Source organism: Hyla sarda, chromosome 4, assembly GCF_029499605.1.
Source record: "Hyla sarda isolate aHylSar1 chromosome 4, aHylSar1.hap1, whole genome shotgun sequence".
In the NCBI taxonomy this organism is placed as follows: domain Eukaryota; kingdom Metazoa; phylum Chordata; class Amphibia; order Anura; family Hylidae; genus Hyla; species Hyla sarda.
The window spans coordinates 329,779,124-329,797,693 of record NC_079192.1 but is presented as its reverse complement, the minus strand read 5'-3'; the positions used below and the strand labels follow the sequence as shown (position 1 = coordinate 329,797,693).

General features: G+C 41.7%; 1 protein-coding gene across 1 annotated transcript in view; it reads right to left on the bottom strand.

The window, feature by feature from the left end:
• LOC130369613 (PDZ and LIM domain protein 4-like) overlaps window positions 1-18,570 on the bottom strand; it is a 197,718-nt gene that overhangs the window by 15,623 nt on the left and 163,525 nt on the right. The window contains 3 exon segments of the mRNA XM_056575051.1: window positions 955-1,112; window positions 4,710-4,783; window positions 4,785-4,907. Coding sequence (XP_056431026.1) covers window positions 955-1,112; window positions 4,710-4,783; window positions 4,785-4,907 — 355 coding nt within the window.

Genomic DNA, 18,570 nt, shown 5'->3' with positions numbered 1-18,570 from the left:
TATTTAATTATTCTTTACTAATGCCCAGTTTAGGCGCGACTGCCTGTCTTACTTTCTCTGTTTCAGCTAGATACATATTGGCTGACAAGCCTTTATATGTTTTAGTAAAAATGGCATCCATGGTTAGCCATGCCCCTTTCCTGTGAAGCTCCACCCACTTGTTGAGCTTGGTGTAAAATTGTAAAAAGTAGCAAATTTATACATCAACAAGGATTAACAACTTTTAGACGCCAGAACAATGGTGCATTTGGTTGATAAATTCCCCCTATAGACTTTAGACCTGTAGCAGTCCTTATGACCATCAGTCTCTTACTATGGTAGTTAGAGAGTACCTCTCATGATCTTGTTACATTTTATAAACCTTTATTTTTACTATTTTTAATTTTTCTTCCTTGATATTGCTCTGTATTTTCTGCTCAGTCTCAGATTTACAGACAGACTGGGAACAGGCATTCCCCAGCAGGCGTGACATCATCTAAAGCCATACAGGGGAGAACTTCCTCCCTCACTCTGCTACACACAGCCCAGAGCAGTTCAGTGTGAGATGAGCTATGATTGGCTAAGGCATCACACACCTCCTCAGCACTCCAGGCGGCATTTCCTGATTTTGGATTTCTGCCAGGCCAGCAGAAGTCCAAAGTCTGCGCAAGAGATGGGGGTACATGTGCTCTGGACAAGTAGGGAGACATGTAGTGGCAGCTTTTTAAAACACAAATAAAACATAGAAAACGTCATTACTTTTAAAACAAAGTACATTATAGAAAGTACATTTTTACTTACCATAAGGAGTGCAATAGAAAAATTTTTTTTAATGAGAGTGACCATTTAAGCGCCTCCAACTGCATGTTGGCTGCCTATTGTTGGATGGGCTTTGTGTGTTACCTACTCTGTAGGGTTAGGGAAATTTAGGACTTATGTCAAGTAAGAACAGTTTATATAAAAAGCTATACTTACCATTCTCTCCAGCTTCAAGCATGTCTTGCAAGTATTTGAATGATCCAGACTGCTTAGGCTGTGACACGGGTTCTTCATAATCCTGTAGCATTTTGTACACATCTGATTCAATGTCTATTCCATTTCGGCTTCTTGGGGCAGTTTTTTGTGGTTCAACACTGTTAAGAACAAATATAATAGGAGCACTTAGCAATAACTATCTGTACTAATGAACTATGTGTAATGCAATGAAAAACATACAAAGACTTGCCCATGTTCTGTATAGTTATAAGAATTGGATAGAACATCTCATGTTCAATGAAACATTGTCAAAAGACACTTTAGGGAAATATAAAGACATCTGCTATATTAGATAACACTTTATAGCTAGTCAGGCATTGTGAAAAATGTTCCTTTTAAAGGGGTACTCCCGTGGAAAACTTTTTTTTTTTTTTAGCAACTGGTGACAGAAAGTTAAACAGATTTGTAAATTACCGTATATACTCGAGTATAAACCGACTCGAATATAAGCCGAGGCCCCTAATTTCACCCCAAAAACCCAGAAAAAGTTATTGACTTAACTATAAGCCTAGGGTGGGAAATACATCATCCCCCTCATACCTCCCATGTAATCATCCAGACCCCCGTCATCCCCCCCCCCCCCCCATCATCACCGCCTGTCAATCCCTTCATCAGTGGTCTTCAACCTGCGGACCTCCAGATGTTGCAAAACTACAATTCTCAGCATTCCCGGACAGCCATCGGCTGTCCGGCATGCTGGGTGTTGTAGTTTTGAAACCTCTGGAGGTCCGCAGGTTGAAGACCAATGCGGCCTTCGTCATCATCCAGACCCCCCTTTTGTTTTGAACTCACCTCCCCTCGGCGGGAAGTTAAGGTGAGCTGGTCCGGGCCATCTATGCTGCAGGGACCGTCCGGTGGGGAAGGTTAGTAGTTGCGGGCTGTCCATTTTCACCGGGGGGGAGGCCTCTTCTCCGCGCTCCGGGCCCAGCCCGGACTAGTGATGTTGCCTTGACGACGACGCACAGGGACGGTGAGTGAGTACAAAACAAAAGGGGGGGGGGTCTGGATGATGATGAAGGCTGCAGTGGTCTTCAACTTGCGGACCTCCAGAGGTTTCAAAACTACAACACCCAGCACGCCCGGACAAAAACTCGCCTTATACTCGAGTATATACGGTACTTCTAATAAAAAATCTTAATCCTTCCAGTACTTTTTAGGGGCTTTATACTACAGAGGACATGTTTTTTTTTTTGGATTTCTCTTACGTCACGACCACAGTGCTCTCTGCTGATCTCCATTTTAGGAACTGTCCGGAGCAGGAGAGGTTTGCTATGGGGATTTGCTCCTGCTCTGGACAGTTCCTAAAATGGACAGCAGAGGTCAGCAGAGAGCACTGTGATCGTGACATAAGAGAAATCCAAAAAGAAAAACATTTCCTCTGTAGTATACAGCCCCTAAAAAGTACTGGAAGAATTAAGATTTTGCAACAGAAGTAATTTACAAATCTGTTTAACTTTCTGGCACCAGTTGATCTATAAAAAAAAAACGTTTTCCACGGGAGTACCCCTTTACAATTCCAGTTTAAAAGCCAAGGAGAACAGACTTTCGATTGGAAATTATTGACACGTGAATTAGGTATTAAAAAAATTGAAGTGTGCTACATGTGTAAGATAATAAAAGTACAGCATACTCACCTTCCTGGTGCCTCTGTTCCCTGATGACACACTTTCCTGCCCAACCCTACCCACTACAGTGAAACCAATCACTACAGGTCCAGAAGATCAGCAGCAGAGACTGGGTAGGAGAACGGAGCACTGGAGTAGCATGCTTTAGGATGACTTTACTAAAATCAGAATTGCCCTTTAAGAATCTTAAGAAACATTTCTCCACGATGTGGAAATTACTCTTTAGGATTTACACATTTTGATACAGTAAAATATTCCATCAGATTGCTGAATCCTGCCATTATATTTCATGGAAAATGTAGTTTGACATTTGTCAAGACAATTACTACCACCAAACTTTATTGAAATCTCCTCCTGCTCTTATACATGGTAAAAGAAATATTGTAGTCTATTTACAACACTGTGTATATTTCAACTAATAATGTATACTGTGTACTTTGTATGAATTCTGTTTAGTAAATCATATTTGACAGTATCATTCTATACACAAAGATTTCCTTCCAGCATAAATGTATACATCCATATGATTAAGTACAGCTGGACATTCTGTATTTTACTACACTGCCACTGTAATGCATGGTACATCAGATAATACCTAGACCTACCGTATTTTTCGCCCTATAGGACGCACCGGCATATAAGATGCACCCAATTTTAAAGGTGCAAAATCTAGAAAAAAAAGATTCTGAACCCAACAGTGATCTTCAACCTGCGGACCTCCAGATGTTGCAAAACTACAACTCCCAGCATGCCCGGACAGCCGTTGGCAGTCCGGGCATGCTGAGAGGTGTAGTTTTGCAACATCTGGAGGTCCGCAGGTTGAAGACCACTGGTATAGGAATTAATACTCACGTGTCCCCGCCGCTCTGGACCTGTCACCACTGCCCTGGATGTCGCTCCATCGCTGTTGCCGCGGCCCCGTGGTGTCCCCGACGCCTTCTTCCCTGGGATCCACGCTCTCCGTCACCGCCATCACGTCGTTACGCACGCCGCTCCTATTGGATGACAGGACGGCGCGCGTGACGACGTGATGACGTCGAAGGAGAGCGCCGGTAATGCAGGGGATCCCGGCACGGAGCAGACACCGAGGAGACAGGTAAGGTCCCTCCCGGTGTCCTGTAAGCTGTTCGGGAGCCGACTGAGCAGCCGGGTTAGTGTCACTTTCGCTTCAGACACGGCGGTCAGCACTGATCACCGCATCTGAAGGGTTAATACAGGGCATCACCGCGATCAGTGATGTCCTGTATTAGCCGCGGGTCCCAGACGTTGATGGCCGCTATAGGTGAGTATTCGCCGTATAAGACGCACCAACTTTTCCCCCCCATTTTTGGGGAAGAAAAAGTGCGTCTTATACGGCGAAAAATACGGTATACACTTCACCTTTTAAGTAATCCTATTCAGAGGTGTAGCCTGTAGCTTCTGGGCCCCAATGCAAAATCTGCAACAGGGCCCCATGTGCCACTTATAAAATACTGGTCTCTTATGGGGCAGATGTGCATTGGGGCCCCCTTAGGCCCCCTTGTGACTGCTATGTCTGCACCCCCTATAGCTACACCTCTGATCCTATTCTACTGCTATGGTCTCAGCATAGCCTGACTGCGACAGACTGGTGACCACTAGTGTTCTGGTGACCACTTTTCCATTAATATATTAGACAATTAGGAAACAACTACATAAATGACTCGCAAAGAACCCAAATCATGTAAAAACATTAAACCTGAAGTGAATTAGAGGCTGATTCTTAAAAATTTATGATGACAGGTATGGATGTCTTATGTTCACCATTCATCACAATAATAATATTTCCTTTATTCATAAAGCTTTAACATATTCCCCAGAACTTGTCATTAATAACATTAGTCCGTGTCCTCCATGGGGCTCACAATCTAAATTTAACATTGAACTATTAGTATGCTTTGGAATGTAGGGGGGAACTGAGGAAACCCAAACACAGGTAGAACATACAAACTTTATGCAGATGTTACCCTTGATGGATTTAAACCCAGGCCCCCAATGCTGCAAGGCAACAGTGCTTATAAATATATAATAAAGACCCAGGAGTGACCGTACCTTTGGGGAGAAGAGATATTGATCCTGCCCATATGTGAAGAAAGATGTGATTCTATAGAATTGTTGTTGTTCGTTTGTGTAGAGTCTAGATGGATTGTTGTACTGAATGTTGAGCACTGGTCGGACATCATTTGGACTGCTTCGTGGGGAAACTGGTGCAGATCGCCTGTTGTTAGCACTTTCTGTTGGAAAAATATCCTAAATAAATAAAACAATGAAATATTAATAAAAGAACACAAAACAAAATATTCTTACATTGTTATTTTATCATTGGTTTATCATAAAAAACAAGATGTCCATTAGCTTCTTATACAATGTTTTTCGATGATCCCAATGTTTTTTTTTCTTTTCCAGGACTAAAACTGTGTTGGCCTATTCTAAGGATAGGCTATGAAAATTGAATCAAGGGATTAAATTCCTGCCTCTTACCAATCAGCTGGAGCACTGTGGCCCCTTCAGCCAAATAACTAGTGAGGTTACTAGCGGTCTGCTACGGGACTGCTGGTATCAAAGGCCTCACACGGGGCACCAGAGGAGAGCAGTAAGACCCAGCTTCCCACTGTCTGTTGTCCCACAGGGTACTCATTTGCTCCCTCCACTCAACTTGGACACCTCTCCCAACTCTTCAGTTTCAGGCTTTTATGCCTCTTCTGCTGTCGGTACACTGGAGGATGGGAAGGAGAGGGCAGAGAGCACAAAGCAGGCAGGGAGCAGGAGAGCTCCCACAATGTACTGAGCTCTACACCTGTGTGTGTGCTAGGACTGTGGTTGGATATATATTGTGTATGGGTTTGTTTCTGTATAAAGTGTATATGAATATATATATATATATATATTTATATATATATATATATTGTGCAGACAAGGTAAGGCTGCTCACCACACTTGAGTTTGCTGCACGACCTCGTGCTGCGGACACCGGTAACGCTCCCGGCTTAATAGAAGTCACACAAGAAAACGTCCGGCACTCAGGAAGAATGCAGATAAAACTTGTCAATGGCTTTATTCACACGCTGTAAGGTAGGACACAATCTGACGCGTTTCACACGCTCAGGTGCTTAGTCGTAGATCTACGACTAAGCACCTGAGCGTGCGAAACGCGTCAGATTGTGTCCTACCTTACAGCGTGTGAATAAAGCCATTGACAAGTTTTATCTGCATCTTCCTGAGTGCCGGACGTTTTCTTGTGTGATATATATATATATATATATATATATATACACATATACTCCAGAGTTGTAGTAAGCAGCACAACCCAATGATACAATGGTATAGTGGGTGCCATCAGCACAGTCCCGGTCACGGTCTGCCTATTAGATGCAGGCAAAGAGGTTCCGCAGCACTCCAAAATTATTAAAACAGTGGTTTATTATCCCATACAGAAAGTATCAAGAACAGCCTGACTATTTTCCCAGCGCTTGATATGGAGAGAATATAAAATAGCTGTGCACCATGGGGGGGACTCTCAGGAGTTCAGTAACAGCAGTAAGAGCTCTAACTTCACCTTGTCACCATTCTGAAAGGTAATACATCAAAATAATGCAGAATTTTTCACATTTAAAAGGACAAGTATGCTTTAAATATTTTTAAAAAACTATTGGTCAATTACCTTTGTTCTTCTGTCTATATTGAGTGGGAAAGCAGTAAAGAGAAGCTGGTAAGGATAGAGCTGCATCTTCAGAGACTGCCCGGACATGTCAGTTACTAGTGTCTATGTACTGTTCACATGTTTATGGACAATCCTAACAACAGGTTCATCACTGGTATAGCCAGGAAAAATAGCTATAACAAGAACAATAAACTCTGGCATCTTTGCATGCTTTAGTACATGTTATAAACAGACAGTATTACGGCCATGCCCATTTAATATCATAAGGAATTCTCATTTCTATGACATTGATTTGGACTACAATGGACCATCTCCAAAGAGAGAAAGAATTACAAGAACTAATAAACTGCAACATATCCTTCCCATTCTCTGTATTTGTAAGCATGTGGAATATGTATCGTAGAAGAGAAGAATCATTAAATTCATGGTTAGAACATTATGTATCAACCATAAAAGTCAACATAACAGGATCCTCCGCGTCTCGAGGAATTGAGAAGTAGACTCCAATCTGTACTACATCCAGTCATATCCTGCATAAAGGATCCAAGTTTACTTCATTCTGCTTTCATCGCCTATGAAATCTGCACCATTTCCAACATATGCAGTTTTAAAACGCTCTCTATTTCCCTGTCTCACTTTACTCTTGGCCAGGGAGGACATATTCAAATATATTCATATACCATATTCAACCATATTTGTATCTATTCACAAAAAAGTCCATCAGGAACCATTATTGGAATTATTGCCACACTGCATGCTGTAGGCCTAAGACATCACAATGGACTCTTCACACTCCCATAAACCTTTCTGTGCTTTCCATGAGAAATGTATTAGAGCAACGTATTCATGAAAGAGCTGCACGTTCCCAAAGAAGAAAGAAGTTGGGGTGAGGTTCAGTCCAGATGCCCCTTATTACTTATTCTACTAATGAACGGAACAAATGTCAAGTTCCATTTGGAAAATACATCCGTCACTTGTCTACAAAGAATGAAACATTGTGCAAGTAGGAATTTTGGAAAGGGAAGAAAACAATCGTGAATAGAAGTGATCAACGTGTATACTTGACATGTTATATGGGTCGGAAACCCGGCATCATAAAGGCTAGAAGTGCGTCAGAGCCTGTCCCGACTGTTGTCCCTGCTGCTGCCTCTGAACTCACTGCTCTCCTCCTGCACTGGGGAAGTAGAATTTCTGAGGCTGGGGCCACAAAATAACTATAGTAACACAACAGGAATAGTTCATATGTGTTTATTGTGTCTTACAACACTGTAATTTACATAGGACTGCAGTCAGTTTTAGTAGCTGGATGGGATTTTTTTTTACAATTTAAAAAAACAAAATATCCAAATACAGTAACCATATAGCCCAACCCTGGGAAAAAGAGGACTGGTTCTCAAGAATTATCTTTTTCCCACACATCACTGCTGGGTGGTAGTACCATTGTGCCACTATAGCTGTCAGTAGACGTTACATTGTTCTCAGCAGATCCAGCTGAAAACAGCTGGATCTGCCAGTAAACTTGTCTCAATGATGACAACATCAGCCAACTTCGCAAATTTGTTTTTAGAGTTAATGATCATAAAAATAGGCCCAAACCTTCAAGACTAGCCAGTGTCTCCAATTAGTTTGCCAATTTTACCATTTTTTAGATTTTTTCATAAGGCCTTACTAACACTGATAATGGCATTCACAACTGCGATGGGTATAATAGTTTATTTACTTTATTCATTTATATAGTGCCTACTCATTCAGCAACTCTATACACAGATCATCATACCTCACATCAGCCGATGACACCCTTGGGGCTTACTATCGAAATTCCAAAGTTCTATCTGTATGGTTTGAAGTGTAGGGGTGAAACAGGAGTAGCCAGAGGAAACCCACAAAAACATGGAGAACATACAAACTCTACAGATGTTGGCCCTTGGTTGGATTCAGGCCCAGTGTTGCAAGACTAACCAGTTAATACAAGTTAAAAGTAGGATTGAACTACAATCTCTTTGGCTATATAGTGTGGCGTGATGGCCAGTGAGTGTATCTTAATGGAAACAAGCTCTAGTTTCTACTTAGAGGATAAGATTTCTCCATACAGGAAAACAAAGAGAACAAAGAGATATTTCATAAAGACTATAAAATGTGACACTTCAGTAACCGATAACTGTGCTAAAATCTGTCCTATTCTGTTCTACTGTCTACTGCAGATTATTAACATTTTCACTGACTGATAGAGAGCCTACTGAATGTTGGTCCATGCTAAATATGCCTACTGGATGCTTGCACCTTCTCAATATAGTTTGAAGGTTCTTTCCTTATTTATACACATTAGTTTGGAATGAGAAAGTCACAATTTAAATTTTGGTGCATGACATATCTGCTCTACAATTTGTAGCTTTTTACTCCTCTCGCCATTCCACAAAAAATGGTGCAAATTGTAGTGCAAATGTGCGGCTGCTCAAAGCAAGCATAGATCTCAGTTCCTGTCTTAAAGGGGTACTCCCGTGGAAAACTTTTTTTTTTTTTTTTTTAATCAACTGGTGCCAGAAAGTTAAACAGATTTATAAATTACTTTACTATTAAAAATCTTAATCCTTCCAGTACTTTTTAGGGGCTATATACTACAGATGAAATGCTTTTACTTTTAGATTTTTCTGATGTCATGACCACAGTGCTCTCTGCTGACCTCTGCTGTCCAATTTAGGAACTGTTTGCTATGGGGATTTTTTCCTGCTCTGGACAGTTCCTAAAATGGACAGCAGAGGGCAGCAGAGAGCACTGTGGTCATGACATCAGAGAAATCTAAAAAGTAAAGAATTTCCTCTGTAGTATACAGCCCCTAAAATGCACTGGAAGGATTAAGATTTTTTAATAGAAGTAATTTACAAATCTGTTTAACTTTCTGGCACCAGTTGATTAAAAAAAAAAAAAAAAAGTTTTCCACGGGAGTACCCCTTTAATAAACATGGTAGATTTTACTTTGACAAGCCTGGAGTATAAAGGAGCATAAGGGTTAGGGATCGACCGATTATCGGTATGCCCGATATTATCGGCCGATAATCACAATTTTGGGCATTATCGGTATCGGCAATTCACACTGAGGAATTGGAGAGGAATCCTTGCGTAACAATTCTGCAGCAGAATTTGCGTTTTTTTATTCAAGCAAAATTAGTGTAAAAATAATGCGAAAATAACGCAGAATTCCGCGCAGAATATAGGAGGAAACTGTTTTTTTTTTTTTTTTGGACTACAACCACCAATTAGAATTTCCCTTTTAATTTAATTTTTTTTCACGCAGAATTTCCATGCAAATTCCACACAAAAACTATTTTGAGCGGAAATTTTTTTACCATTGACTTCAATAGACTTCTGCTCGCGTATTCAGCAAGAAGAATGAACATGTTCTTTATTCTAGTGGAACGGAATTCCGCGAGAGGAATTTATGCAGTGTGAACAGTGCAGAGTAAAATACATTGAAGTCAATGGCAAAACAGATGTTAATTATTTCTAAGCGGAAAATTCAAGAGGAATTACTCGAGTAAATTCCTCTTGAATTACTCAGTGTGAACGCACCCTAAACCTCCCCTTTTTTGTGATTGGGTCAGACTATTTGCTTTGTTTGCCTTTCTGTTATAAAGCTGGGTTCACACAGTGTAAAATGAAAAAAAAAAAAAAAAAAACAACAGCTGTAAAATAAGTATAAAAGTGTCCCTTCTTTGACATCTAATAATGCATTCTTATGAAGCCTAAAGAAATGCAGCAGTCATAAGAATGACAGAACACCTGGGCCTATGACTGCATCTTATACTGTGTGTTTTACAATGGTAGAATTCCACCTATAAATGTGTTCAATATAAAAAGTACCTGGAAAGTATTACACATCTTGCTGTTAAGACAGACTCTTACCAGATACTCTGACGATAGAGGACATAGTAACGCAGGTTTTATATTTTCTTTTTTCCACTAGGCATTGAAAAACATGTAAAAAAATTACACAAAATGAAAGAAAAACGCCATAAATGATACTTTATTGCCCTAAAAATGAATATTACATTGAAGTCAGCAAAGGATCCAGCAGCTGCATGCAGCCAAAATGCGTCAGCCAATCAATGCAGACAAACTTTGCAGACAAAATTGTGCGGTGATTGGCTGCCACATTTTAGCCACATGTGGTGCCGGATTGTTTGTTTTCACCTTAAAAAAATGTCTTCGCTTCTTAGGGTGAAAGTTAAGTAAATAAACTTCTGCCCATAAGTTTTTGTTTTTTTTTAGAAAAAAAACAAAACCCACTGAAACCCTATGGGGTGGCCATTTTGTGTTGGTTTGGGCTGTGTTTATTTGAATTTTTTTGCATTCTGTTTTATATCGTAACTTTTTTTTACTTCTTTTTGTGTATAGCTTTTTATAGCTTTTGGCTGAATGAGCTTTCTGCTGACTGTTATCTCACCTGTTTCACTGCCAGACTCATCTGTTGTGGTGGGTTGTCTCCCCAAAGCATGTTGTCTCCCCTGATAACTGCCATCTGGGGAGAATTAGAAGACCCCAACACACATTATATAGTTGGCCAGTCCTGCCATAATAGGTGGGTTTGGTCAACATTAATCAAATGTTCATAGACAGCTATATACTGAAAAGCCTGTATGATGTCAGGTTAACCCAATGTGGTAACCTACTATGGGGCTGTTTACATCATGATTTAACTTTATGCACAGGGTATACATTGGCATTCTGTCAAAAAGGGATGCCAACATATACTGCGGTGTGCTGGCAGTGGCCCCATTCACTTTAATGGCCCAAACATAGTCAACTAGTAACTATGTTTGGCCCATTTCCTACATGTATATGTTTTTTTTTTGCAGCACTCTAAAGCACAGCAGACCGCACTATTGAATCATACAAAAGCATTAGTGTCATTAGAAACTACATTTGACATGTCGATTAATCCATTTAAATCCTGAGTTAGCTCTGCTTACTGTCCATCCAAGACTTCTATGCAGAGAAATGGACGGATCTCTCAGAGGACATGTTTGATCAACATCTTAAAAGTTGTTTTTAATGACTGTAATGCTTTAAAGGGCCCCTACCAGTACACCACAGTATATGTTGGCATCCCTTTTTCACAGAACACCAATGTATATCCAAAGCTTAAAGGGGTACTCTGCTGCTAGACATCTTATCCCCTATCCAAAGGATAGGGGATAAGATGCCTGTTGCGGAGGTCACGCTGCTGGGGACCCCCGTGATCTCCCGCAGCACCCGGCATTCTAAACAAACACTGGGTTTCTGTGGCAGTGGTCGGGACATCACGGCCATGCCCCCTCGTGGCGTCATGTAACGCCGCCTCCATTCATGTCTATGGGAGGGGGCGTGTCAGCTGACACGCCCCCTCCCATAGACATGAATAGAGGGGGCATGGTGTGGTGTGACATCATGAGGGGGTGTGATACTGACATCACGATCGCGGCCTCCGGTTCCTAGCGTTCTACACAAAATGTTCAGAACTTTGGAGCACCAGAGTACCCCTTTAAGTTAAACCATGATCCCATCTTCCTCATCTGGCTGCTCCTGTCTCCTGGTCATTTATTGCATGTCCATAGATTTAAATAGCCACTGTCACTTGGAAAAACTTTAAATATGTCCTAGCAACATGTCAAAAGTTTTGATTGGCGGGGTTCAGAGTGTTTAGACCTCCACCGATCAGGAGAACAAGCTGGGAGTACAGAGGTCCCTCAAGTTACAATATTCATTGGTTCCAGGACGACCATTGTATGTTGAAACCATTGTATGTTGAGACCATAACTCTATGGAAACCTGGTAATTGGTTCTGAAGCCCCCAAAATGTCATTGAAAAATAGGAAAAAGTGAGGATTAAAGAAAAATAAGTAGATAACTAATATAGATAAAGCAAATCCTTACATGTAAAAGTAAGAAAGATCTGCTGGAAGCTGTAATCACTGTCTATGTAGAGGACAGGGGCTTCTTCAGGGTCCTGAACAGTACACACAGTGTCCCAAAAAAGTAAAATGGAGCCGTCCTTACATGGTGTCCAAAGGAGCAGGTAACTGTAGCATAGGTTAAGAGTAGTACAGAACATGTAATACCTCCCTGTACTGTAGGGGGCGCTACCAGACAGGAATTCAGTGCATACGCTTCAGTAATACAGGGGTTTTACCAGTAAAATGCCCATTCTGATTGGTCAGTTCTTCCAGCCACTGACATGTTTCGCATATCTAGACTGTCCATAGCATTGTATGTTGAGTCTGGTTTCAAGTTACAATGGTCCAGAAAAGACCATTGTATGCTGAAACTATTGTATATTGAGGCCATTGTAAGTTAAGGGTTGCCTGAAGTCCATGCTCAGTAAGTCCTCTCCCTGCTCTGTGTCACATGATCGAGGCACACTCCCAACATAAGTCTATAGAGTGTGTCTCAAGCACATGACACAGAGCTGGGAGAGGGGCAAATGGCCCCTCGGTCTTATCATGGCTCATTCTCCTGATCGGGGGATGTTGAAAAAGGCTTTAGAAAGGCCACAATGCCTTGCCCAGTGCTGTCAGTGCTGCGTGCCTTGTACTGACCAATAACTGACCAATAACTTTAAAGGGGTATTTCAGTGAAAAACTGTTTTTTGTATATCAACTGGCTCCAGAAAGTTAAACAGATTTGTAAATTACTTCTATTAAAAAAAATCTTAATCCTACCAGTACTTATCAGCTGCTGAAGTTGAGTTGTTATTTTCTGTCTGACCACAGTTCCCTCTGCTGACACCTCTGACTGTCTCAGGAACTGTCCAGAGTAGGAGTAAATCCCCATAGCAAACCTATGCTGCTCTGGAAAGTTCCTGAGACAGACAGAGGTGTCAGCAGAGAGCACTGTGGTCACACAGAAAAGAAAAACTTAGCTGCTGATAAGTACTGGTAGTATTAAGATTTTTTAACCCCTTAAGGACGCAGGACGTAAATGTACGTCCTGGTGCGGTGGTACTTAACGCACCAGGACGTACATTTACGTCATGTGCATAACCGCGGGCATCGGAGCGATGCCCGTGTCATGCGCGGCTGATCTCGGGTGCTGATCGCAGCCAGGGACCCGCCGGCAATGGCCGACGCCCACGATCTCGCGGGCGTCCGCCATTAACCCCTCAGGTGCCGGGATCAATACAGATCCCGGCATCTGCGGCAGTGCGCGATTTGAATGAATGATCGGATCGCCCGCAGCGCTGCTGCGGGGATCCGATCATTCAGAAAGCCGCACGGAGGTCCCCTCTTCTTCCTCTGTCCGGCTCCCGACGTCTCCTGCTCTGGTCTGTGATCGAGCAGACCAGAGCAGAAGATCACCGAAAACACTGATCTGTTCTATGTCCTATACATAGAACAGATCAGTATTAGCAATCATGGTATTGCTATGAATAGTCCCCTATGGGGACTATTCAAGTGTAAAAAAAAATGTAAAAAAATGTAAAAGTAAAAGTAAAAAAAAAGTGAAAAATCCCCTCCCCCAATAGAAAAGTAAAACGTCAGTTTTTTCCTATTTTACCCCCAAAAAGCGTAAACATTTTTTTTTATAGACATTTTTGGTATCGCCGCGTGCGTAAATGTCCGAACTGTTAAAATAAAATGTTAATGATCCCGTACGGTGAACGGCGTGAACGAAAAAAAAAAAAGTCCAAAATTCCTACTTTTTTAATACATTTTATTAAAAAAAAATTATAAAAAATGTATTAAAAGTTTTTTATATGCAAATGTGATATCAAAAAAAAGTACAGATCATGGCATAAAAAATGAGCCCCCACACCGCCGCTTATACAGAAAAATAAAAAAGTTAGAGGTCATCAAAATAAAGGGATTATAAACGTACTAAGTTGGTTAAAAAGTTTGTGATTTTTTTTAAGCGCAACAATAATAAAAAAGTATGTAATAATGGGTATCATTTTAATCGTATTGACCCTCAGAATAAAAGAACACACGTCATTTTTACCATAAATTGTACGGCGTGAAAACGAAACCTTCCAAAATTACCAAAATTGCGTTTTTCGTTTTAATTTCCCCACAAAAATAGTGTTTTTTGGTTGCGCCATACATTTTATGATATAATGAGTTATGTCATTACAAAGGACAACTAGTCACGCAAAAAACAAGCCCTCATACTAGTCTGTGGATGAAAATATAAAAGAGATATGATTTTTAGAAGGCGAGGAGGAAAAAATGAAAACGTAAAAATTAAATTGTCTTTAAGGCCAAAATGGGCTGAGTCCTTAAGGGGTTAATAGAAGTAATTTACAAATCTGTTTAACTTTTTGGAGCCAGTTGATATGAAAAACATTGTTTTTCACTGGAATACCCCATGAATATATTTCCGTGCAATGTGGCTGAAAGACCAAATTCATCTGGACAAAATCTGGTTATAACTACAACTACAATTAGCCACAATACTATAATGCTGAACAATAGGAACAGACCTCTACTTCTGAAGATCTGTTCTGCCAGTATTAGATCTGCACATGTTCACTTCAGTCTCCTGACAAGTGTTTTTAATATTCTGAGATAGTACATGGCCGTCCTGTATTACATTTCACAGGTATACTAATATTCATACTGAGGACATTTGCTTTACATTGCTTTTCACTGTACTAAATCCTACTTTAATATGATGTAGCAGAGGTGGGAGATTAATGGGTAAAGGCACACCTTCCTGTAAATCCCAGTCACTATGCTGGAATGTTCTGCAGGTACATGTCTGTTTACCAGGGCCCAGCCATAGCTAGCAAAGGTGCTGTTTTTTTATTTCTAATTCTATATAAAAGTTATGTATTTATTACTGTATACCTATACTATAAAGGAAAACGACAGTCAGCACAATATACAGGAGGCTAGGGCTACACAGTGACATGAATAGCATGAAGGCCACAATCTCAAGGTGATGGAATACTACTGCTGTAGAAGATGGATGGAAATAATAATAAGGTTATGTGTGACTTATTTTCCTGTAGAAATCATGGAAGTTACATTATAAACAGGACTTTAAGAAGTCCAGCCCAAAAAGAGAAAGACCTGAGTGGGGAACCCCCTCTATGATGTCACTGGCCTAGATTTATCAATCTGTCTGGTTTTGCCCATATCAACCAATCACAGCTCAGCTTTCATATCTCAACAAGCTCTGGTAAAGTAAAAGCTGAACTGTGATTGGTTGCTATGGGCAAAACCAGACAGTTTTGGTTTCAGGCAGATTGATGAAACTGTCATCAGTGTCACCCGCACAACCTGTTGGCAAAGGGTTGTAGTGCAGGTGACATTTATTATGATGATACTTATTATGATGATCTCTTCCGCCAGATTTGTTGTTCTGTCCCCTTGTTATGCTTCTTCTTCGTTTGCAGGCTTGGTGCATGGGTGAAGTTTTAGTGCTGAGAACGGAGGGAGGTATATGCAGCCTCAGCCAATCAGGGAGGAGTTGTGTGCTGCCGGGCGGCCCAAATGCAGGATTCTTCAGGGCGCAAAAATCTTCATACCACCGGCTGAGTAAGAAACCATGATGTCAGTGTGCTCCTAGAACTCTGTGCCCCAAGCCTGCAACCAAATAAGAAGCGGACGAACGGAGGGGCGAATCTGGCGGGGGTCATGTCATTTCAATCCATGTCACCCGCACTACAAGCTTGTACCAACATGTTGTGCAGATGACACTGATGCCAGTTTTCCTTTAAATAGACTACTAAGACTCCTGCATTTGAGGGCTTGGAAGGCAGGGGCGAGTAGGAAGATAGAAATAACAGATTTGGAATCAGCATCTTGATTCCTATAGTCTTGGGGGTGGTAGGTCAGAGGTGAAAGTGTCTCTTTACTTTAAAGAGCACAACATGCAAAAATCCCTTCTGGCTGACAAATTTGTTTAAAGGGGTACCTCAGTGGAAACATTTTTATGTTTAAATCAACTGAAGCAAGAAAGTTAAGCAAATTTGTAAATTACTTCTATTTAAAAATCTTAATCCTTCCAGTACTTATCAGCTGCAGAGGAAGTTGTATTTCTTTCTGGAATTCTTTTCAGTCTGACCACAGTGCTCTCTGCTGACATCTCTGATCATGTCAGGAACTGCCCAGAGTACAAGCAAATCCCCATAGCAAACCTTTCTGGACAGTTCCTTATACGGACAGAGGTGTCAGCAAAGAACACTGTGGTCAGACTGAAAAGAACTCCAGAAAGAAATACAACTTCCTGTGGAGCAGTAGCAGCTGATAAGTACTGGAAGGATTAAGATTTTTATATAGAAGTAATTTACAAATCTGTTTAACTTTGTGGCACCAGTTGATTTAAAAAAAAAAAAAATTTCCACCGGAGTACCCCTTTAAGCAGCTTGAGCACAAGATTAAATCCTCACATTTTGGGGTCACAAAAAGTAAACTATAGCATTACCAGTAACAAAACTTAGCTCACTGCTTTCAGATACAGGGTAAAGCCTCATTCAGATGGGCATAAAGCAGTATCATTTTAACATGCATATCGCAGCTGTATGTCTGAGCCCATCAGAGGGTCTAATGACCTTCACTATCAGCATCAAGGGCTGCACTACAGTGGTCTGAATGAAGTGGAGGTCGGGGTTGCTTTGTGTCATTATTCCATGCACTTCCTTTCATGTTTTGTGGTCTTCAGAGCTATAAGTGAATGGGAAAGCTGGGGTCACACTAGCCCTGACTTATCAAAATGTGTGAAAAAACCTGAAGAGATTTTGCCCACAACAACCAATCACAGTTCAGCTTTCACTTTACCACCTGAGCTGTGATTGGCTGTTGTGGGAAAAATCTCTCTAGGTTTCCATTACATTACATTGGAGGTATACATTACTGTTAAAAAAAATCTACGTCAACGTATGCTGCAGTGTAGTAGTGACTACATTTAGGATACTTGCAGAATGCACTTCAGACCAAGAAACATACACTGCTCAAAAAAATAAGGGGAACACTTAAACAACACAATGTAACTCCAAGTCAATCACACTTCTGTGAAGTCACACTGTCCACTCAGGAAGCAACACTGATTGACATTCAATTTCACATGCTGTTGAGTAAATGGAACAGACAACAGGTGGAAATTATAGGTAATAAGCAATTCACCCCCAATAAAGGAGTGGTTCTGCAGGTGGAGACAACAGACCACTTCTCAGTTCCTATGCTTTCCGGCTGATGTTTTGGTCAATTTCGAATGCTGGCAGTGCTTTCACTCTAGTGGTAGCATGAGACAGAGTCTACAACCCACACAAGTGGCTCAGATAGTGGAGCTCATCCAGGATGACACATCAATGCGAGCTGTGGCAAGTAGGTTTGCTGTGTCTGTCAGCGTAGTGTCCAGAGCATGGAGGCGCTACCAGGAGACAGGCCAGTACATCAGGAAATGTGGTGGAGGCCGTAGGAGGGCATCCACCCAGCAGCAGGACCGCTACCTCCGCCTTTGTGCAAGGAGGAGCAGGAGGAGCACTGCCAGAGCCCTGAAAAGTGACCTCCAGCAGGCCACAAATGTGCATATGTCCACTCAAACGGTCAGAAACAGACTTCATGAGGGTGGTATGAGGGCCCGATGTCCACAGGTGGGGGTTGTGCTTACAGCCCAACACCATGCAGGACGTTTGGCATTTGCCAGAGAACACCAAGATTGTCAAATTCGCCACTGGAGCCCTGTGCTCTTCACAGATGAAAGCAGGTTCACACTGAGCACATGTGACAGATGTGACAGAGTCTAGAGACGCCTTGGAGAACGTTCTGCTGCCTGCAACATCCTCCAGCATGACCAGTTTGGCGGTGGGTGAGTAATGTGTTAGCCAGAAGTACCAAGATGAGATCATCAGACCCCTTGTGAGACCATATGCTGGTGCGGTTGGCCCTGGGTTCCTCCTAATGCAAGACAATGCTAGACCTCATGTGGCTGGAGTGTGTCAGCAGTTCCTGCAAGAGGAAGGCATTGATGCCATGGACTGGCCCGCCCGTTCCCCCGACCGGAATCAGAATGAGCACATCTGGGACATCATGTCTCGCTCCATCCACCAATGCCACGTTGCACCACAGAATGTCCAGGAGTTGGCGGATGCTTTAGTCCAGGTCTGGGAGGACATCCCTCAGGAGACCATCCGCCACCTCATCAGAAGCATGCCCAGGCAGAGGTCATACGGGCACGTGGAGGCCACATACACTACTGAGCCTAATTTTGACTTGTTTTAAGGACATTACATCAAAGTTGGATCAGCCTGTAGTGTGGTTTTCCACTTTGATTTTG